We start from the raw sequence: 6,000 nt of genomic DNA on the forward strand, positions 1-6,000 counted from the left end.
AGAAGCATATCATTTTTCATCATTTCTCGTCGCACAAGAAGTCACGTGATCTAATGAGATAAGATAACGAGGCATCTAGTCACATGACCTCGGATCTCCCTCAGCATTGTCACGTGACACCGAGCTCCTCGGCATGGTGTCATATGTCGCAATCACCATGACACCATATTGCGTGCTCAAGAGGAGCTCCGTCTCCGCGGGTTATTATTAGGCAGCCAATCAGGATAATTGGGACACATCGTACGATTGTAGCACCGTCCAGTGGAAGAGCGTGTGACTCGCTTATGTAGTACTGTACAGTAGCTAGACAATCATGTATATAAGGACCAGCGAGACGAGGAGGAGACCTCAGTCTTATTCTCCTTCGTCCACCACTACCATCACAGAAGGGTCTTACCAGACACTCTCAGTGTGCTATTCAATCTATTTGCATTCTCATCTTGTGATAGCGCCCTCTGCCTCGCCAGTAAGTCATACTCTGTGACTAGCACTAGGGCCTCGTCCGTGGGCACGTCGTATTGCCACAGCTCGTCGCTGTAGGCTCTTGACCAGAAGACCCCCAAGGGGTTTCTATTTTGGTTGTCTATCTTTGTCATCGGCGTGCCGTGACATTAGAATAAGACTGACCTTTTACGCCCCTACCAAGTGTCTAACACTGGTAGCCGCGCATTTTCGCCCAGAGATACATCCGCCCAGGGCAGGGCTTTTTCCACACCACTCCCCTCATACACTTCCTCCGCGTCTCTACCGCCTAAGCCGCTTCCTTCCTTCAAAAGGAACAGCGCTGCAGCAACCGGTAAAGCGCCTCAAGTACACAACGGTATCATTCCGCCCAACGGACGATACCACCCGTACCAACGCGATCCTCGTCGCACGCACCATCTAACTCAGGGAAACCTCGTCCAAGCGAATCCCCCACAGGCCAGCTCACAAGGCATCACAGCTGAGCGTCGCCAACAAGCACGCAAGGTTAGCCTCTGGCTCGAAGGAATTCCAAGAGACGCGCTTACCCCATTCATTCCACTCCAACCTCCTCATCCCTACGCTACATTCCCCGCCATCGACGTTCTTAACTTCGCGCTCTCAAAGAGCTACCATCCACGCGGGATCCACGAGAATCCCAAAGGCACTCTCCCCGAGAACATTGCACCAACCGTATACGCTACTATTCAGCGATACAAAGTCTTGCAGCAGCCGCACATCGCAGCCAAGTTCACAGAGGAGCAGTTGAAGTGTCGGGACCGCATTCTCCGACACCTAGCCGTTATAAACGAGCGCATCGGAGCCGGGCACGATTTCACCTTCGTCGATAGGCGCATCGCTATTAAGCTTTGCGTAGGACTAGGGAAGATTTCCTTCAAGGGAATCAATAAGGAACAGGAGCGCGTAGGCAAGGAGATAGTAAAGTTTGAGAAGGAGTCGTGCTACTGGCCTTACTAGGACCAGTAATATTTTTGTATCCCAAGTTTCATGCCGAGATACACAATCGGCTTTATATATCAGAACTACATCGTGGACTTTTATCGCCCGGTGCAGGGACAACTAACAGTCATCTGCACCGCGTACTTCATCTATCAACCTCTCGTCACCAATTGGCAACAAGTACTCTACCACTACACGGTACAAGTACACGCCTATACCACCTACTCGGCACCATTCAGGCTCATCCCGGATCTTGAGGAAGAGCGAGAATATTGGCACGACCGAGCAGAAGCTCTACGAGAGGAGTTAGAAGAAGAAGGACTCATCGAGGAAAATTCCGAACCCTTCTAAGGCAGAGACCGAGGATCAATTTACACATTGTCCGTCACATCCTTTCCGTTATCCTCGACATCAATTTCCATGTCTCAATACAACCTTGGAGGTGTTTCGTTCCCCGGAGGACACACAATGAGTGAGCCTGCTGACCCCTGGAGGAGTCAGGCCACTTCCACATCATCAGAAGCAGGACCAGCTGCCCCTGCAGATGAACCTCATACTAGCAGCACACCCAAGGCGTCGGGAGTAGTCAGAAACCCGTCGCCCACCACCCTGCCAGCATTCGCCACACCTCAGACTTGGGAATGGCAGGGAGTCCCTTACGCAACCATTGAGGAAGCTGCCGATGCTGCTGCACCCAACACCATTCCAAACGACGTCAAGGAATGGGTAATGAACGTAGTACGATCATTCGTCATGAGAGACGTTGTAAGCTCGTACGAGGCTTTACGTCAAAAGATGGATGAGCGACACGAGCGCACGGTGGCCTCTTTGGAAGAAGAAGTGATCTCTCGTATCCACGTCACGATAATGGCGGAGGAAACGCGAGAGCAACTACAAACCGCCAGAGCACAGATTGGCGCCCTTTCCACCGACAACGAACGGCTCATCAAGGCAAACAACACTCTGACACTCGAAGCCCAAGCAATTCGCAAGGACTTCGAAGATTACAAGGACGAAGTAAAGGGCCAGATGGACGCCCTTTATGGCAACATGGTCGCCCTGAAGGAGGCTCAGGAGAAGACCACTACCTATATAGTTGGCTTAGAGTCTCGACTCAATAATGCCATTATCAATGCACCCTCCACAGGTATCCTACCACCGGCCGGCCAACCCAGTCAATCACCCCGCCGAATCAAGCTCCCCGATCCTCCCAAGTATTCGGGAAGAAAGTCGTCAGAAAATTTTGAAACCTGGTTCACGAACCTGCTCATCTGGCTCGATTATAACCATTTCATGGACGACAAGGACAAGATTCGGCAAGCCAACGCGCATTTGGAAGGCGGAGCTGCTCTATACATGAAAGAGTACGCAATCAAGCTCGCCTCCGGACAAGACGTTGGTACATGGGCAGAATACACCAGGAAACTGGAAATGGCATACAAGACGCTTGACCCCAAGCGCACGGCACAATCCCTGCTAGATGCACACTGCGCAATACGCCACAAGACGATGATCGCCTTCGCAGAGAATTTCAGGGCTTACGCCCCCGAATCAGGATACTCTGACGAAGATCTAATCGTCAAAATCAGGGAACAACGGTCGACTCACATTCAAACGGTCATGTCAGTAACAGAGACTTTGGATCCCTCGAAGATTCCAACCACCTGGATGGACTATCTCGAGTTCTGCTTGGAGATAGAAATCAAACATCTCCAGCAAATGACAGGAAACAAGTCTACTGGACAGACTACGACGACCAAGGCGACCGCTCCCAAGGACCCTAACGCAATGGACACAAGCGCACGAATCGCCCACGAACTTTCCCCGGAACAAGACAGGTGGCTGGCAAATAAGCTATGCTTGTTTTGCGGAAGACACGCCTATGAACGAGGAAAGCGGTGCCCCTCCCCCAAGCCAGAATATAAGGGAAAGCGGTTTCAGACACGATCCGCTCCGAAGCAAGGGCAAGGAAAAGGGAAGGGCAAAACATCGAACGTGCGACAGGTGGAAGAAGAAAGTAGCGCGGGCTCATCAGTTCAAATTGCGGCACTGGAACAAGCAATTGCTGCACTTCGTGGGATGAGCACGACAGCGACTACACCACCGTCCAGCAAGGGCAAAGGCAAGGCGAAAGGCACGAGCATGGAATCGACAATATCGGCGGCAACGGCAAAGGACACCAATGCGAGAATCGTCGAGCTTGACGAATTCTCAGAGGATTTTCAATACGAAGTGTAGACGAGTCTGGTGTCACACTTCAGGACAATTGTATTAGTACCGTGAGAACGAATGTACCTAGCGACCATATATATATTGCATCCGCAGGTTTTTCTAAACATTCGATCGAATTGCCGATAAGATTCGTATCACGGGAAATCCAGACAACGGCATTACTGGATTCAGGAGCATTCTCTTGCTATATCGACCAAAGATTCGCAGAGAAGCACGGGTTTAAGATGATACCACTAAACCATGAAATCCGAATCCTTAACGCAGACGCCAGTTCCAACAAGGGTGGTGCGATTACTCATCGTGTAGTCACAAGCATCTTAATCGGGGAGCACCGATCAACCGAGAGTTTGCTCGTCACAAACCTTGGACGCATGTCAATGATCCTTGGCATGAAATTTCTACAAGAACACAACCCCCGAGTTGACTGGGAACATAGAGAGGTCACGTTCTCAAGATGCAGACACACGAGAAGACAACGAGTCAAAGTATGCGAGGAAGAAGTCAACCTTCTATCGCAACCTCGGCTCGAAGATGAGGCAATTCTCCCTGACGTACACATGGATGATGGGTGGGATCAGGAAGATAGCTTCATCAACTGGATAGACTTGCAAGACCAGGATCTTCGTAATATGGTGCACGACATCCTAGGCATAAGCAAGAAGGTAAAGGAGTACTTGGTAGAACAGCCGGCAGAAGAGACACAGGACAAAGAATATTGGTCCAAATTCGTCCCTTCAGAATTTCATCAATTCGGAGATGTGTTCTCGAAGAAGAGCTCGGAAAGGATGCCGACGCGTAAGCCCTACGATCACGCAATTGATCTTGTCCCAGACGCGGCAACCCGAGACCGGCAAAAGTATACCCAATGTCCTTATGAGAGAAGAACTCGCTCGACGAATGGATTGATGGCGAACAAGCCAAAGGCTACATTCGACCATCTAAATCCCCCTACGCCGCTCCGGTATTTTTCGTCAAAAAGAAGGATGGCTCTCTTAGACTAGTCCAAGACTACAGGGCATTAAACAGTATCACCAAGAAGAACAAATTCCCACTCCCCCGAATCAACGATCTAATTGACGGACTCTCAAGGGCTAGTATATTTACTACACTAGACCTGAGATGGGGGTACAATAATGTACGCCTTTGCAAGGGAGATGAGGAAAAGGCAGCGTTCATTACCCATAGAGGGTTATTTGAACCCACTGTCATGTACTTCGGATTCTGTAATGCTCCTAGTACTTTCCAGGCCATGATGAACGACGTTTTAGGCGATCTCATTCGCACTGGAAAGGTGGCAGTTTACATAGATGACATCATCATCTTCACGGATAACCAGGAGGAACACGACCATCTGACCAAAGAAGTCTTACAACGACTCCGAGACAATGACCTGTTCGTGAAACCAGAAAAGTGTCACTTTGCGACCACTTTCGTCAAGTTTCTCGGACTTATAATCTCAAAAGGGTCAATACAGATGGACTCAGAGAAGGTCGATGGCGTGCTCAAATGGCCGGTGCCCACCAAGGTAAAGCAAGTACAAGCATTCCTTGGTCTGGCAAATTTCTATCGACGATTCATCAAGGATTTCGGATCGATGACCCGACCCTTGACTCTATTAACACGTAAGGACGCGCTATGGAAATGGGAAGAACCTCAACAAAAGGCATTTGAGGCCCTCAAGACTGCATTCACCTCCGCCCCGATTTTAGCGCTCCCCAACGCAATCCGCCCCTTTAGATTAGAAACGGATGCCTCGGACTTTGCCACAGGTGCAGTCCTTGAACAGTTGGGAGAAGATGAGCTCTGGCATCCAGTCGCATATTACTCTAAATCGCTCAATGAACACGAACGAAACTATGAGATTTACGACAAAGAGATGCTCGCTATCATAAGGGCCTTGGAAGAATATCGGCAGTACTTCGAAGGACACCCTCATCCCGTTGAGATATGGTCGGATCACCTGAATCTTACCTATTTCCGACAAGCTCAGACATTGACCAGACGACAAGCTCGTTGGTCACTTTACCTTACACGATTTAACTTCATTCTCCATCACCGCCCCGGAAAGACGATGATGCGTACCGATCCTCTGTCCAGGAGGCCCGATCATGAGAAGGGGGTGAGCAATGACAATTCCGGGCAAACTTTGCTTCGACCCGGATATTTTGCCATCCACGCGATCTCAGCCACTCATTCCTCCGAAGTTGATGATGCAAAACTTCTAGAAAGAGTGAAATCGGCACTAAAAGACGACGAAATGACCAAAGGTTACCAGCACCTATTAAAAACTGGCAAGCGAGAGTTCGGGAAAGATCTCCAAGAGTGGAACTTCGAGCATGGGTTACT

General features: G+C 49.8%; 2 protein-coding genes across 2 annotated transcripts; both read left to right on the forward strand.

The window, feature by feature from the left end:
- Positions 1-2,472: 2,472 nt before the first annotated feature.
- On the forward strand, positions 2,473-3,120 carry LAESUDRAFT_775900 (uncharacterized protein; the record flags this gene model as incomplete). Its single annotated transcript, XM_040913826.1, has 1 exon — positions 2,473-3,120. A coding segment is annotated over one exon (648 nt), but the record flags the coding sequence as incomplete, so codon positions are not given.
- Positions 3,121-3,803: 683 nt separating this feature from the next.
- LAESUDRAFT_623863 (uncharacterized protein) lies at positions 3,804-4,112 on the forward strand (the record flags this gene model as incomplete). Its single annotated transcript, XM_040903312.1, has 2 exons — positions 3,804-3,956; positions 3,999-4,112. Coding segments are annotated over 2 exons (267 nt in total), but the record flags the coding sequence as incomplete, so codon positions are not given.
- Positions 4,113-6,000: the final 1,888 nt, after the last annotated feature.

The sequence above is a fragment of the Laetiporus sulphureus genome (genome assembly GCF_001632365.1).
Source record: "Laetiporus sulphureus 93-53 unplaced genomic scaffold LAESUscaffold_2, whole genome shotgun sequence".
In the NCBI taxonomy this organism is placed as follows: domain Eukaryota; kingdom Fungi; phylum Basidiomycota; class Agaricomycetes; order Polyporales; family Laetiporaceae; genus Laetiporus; species Laetiporus sulphureus.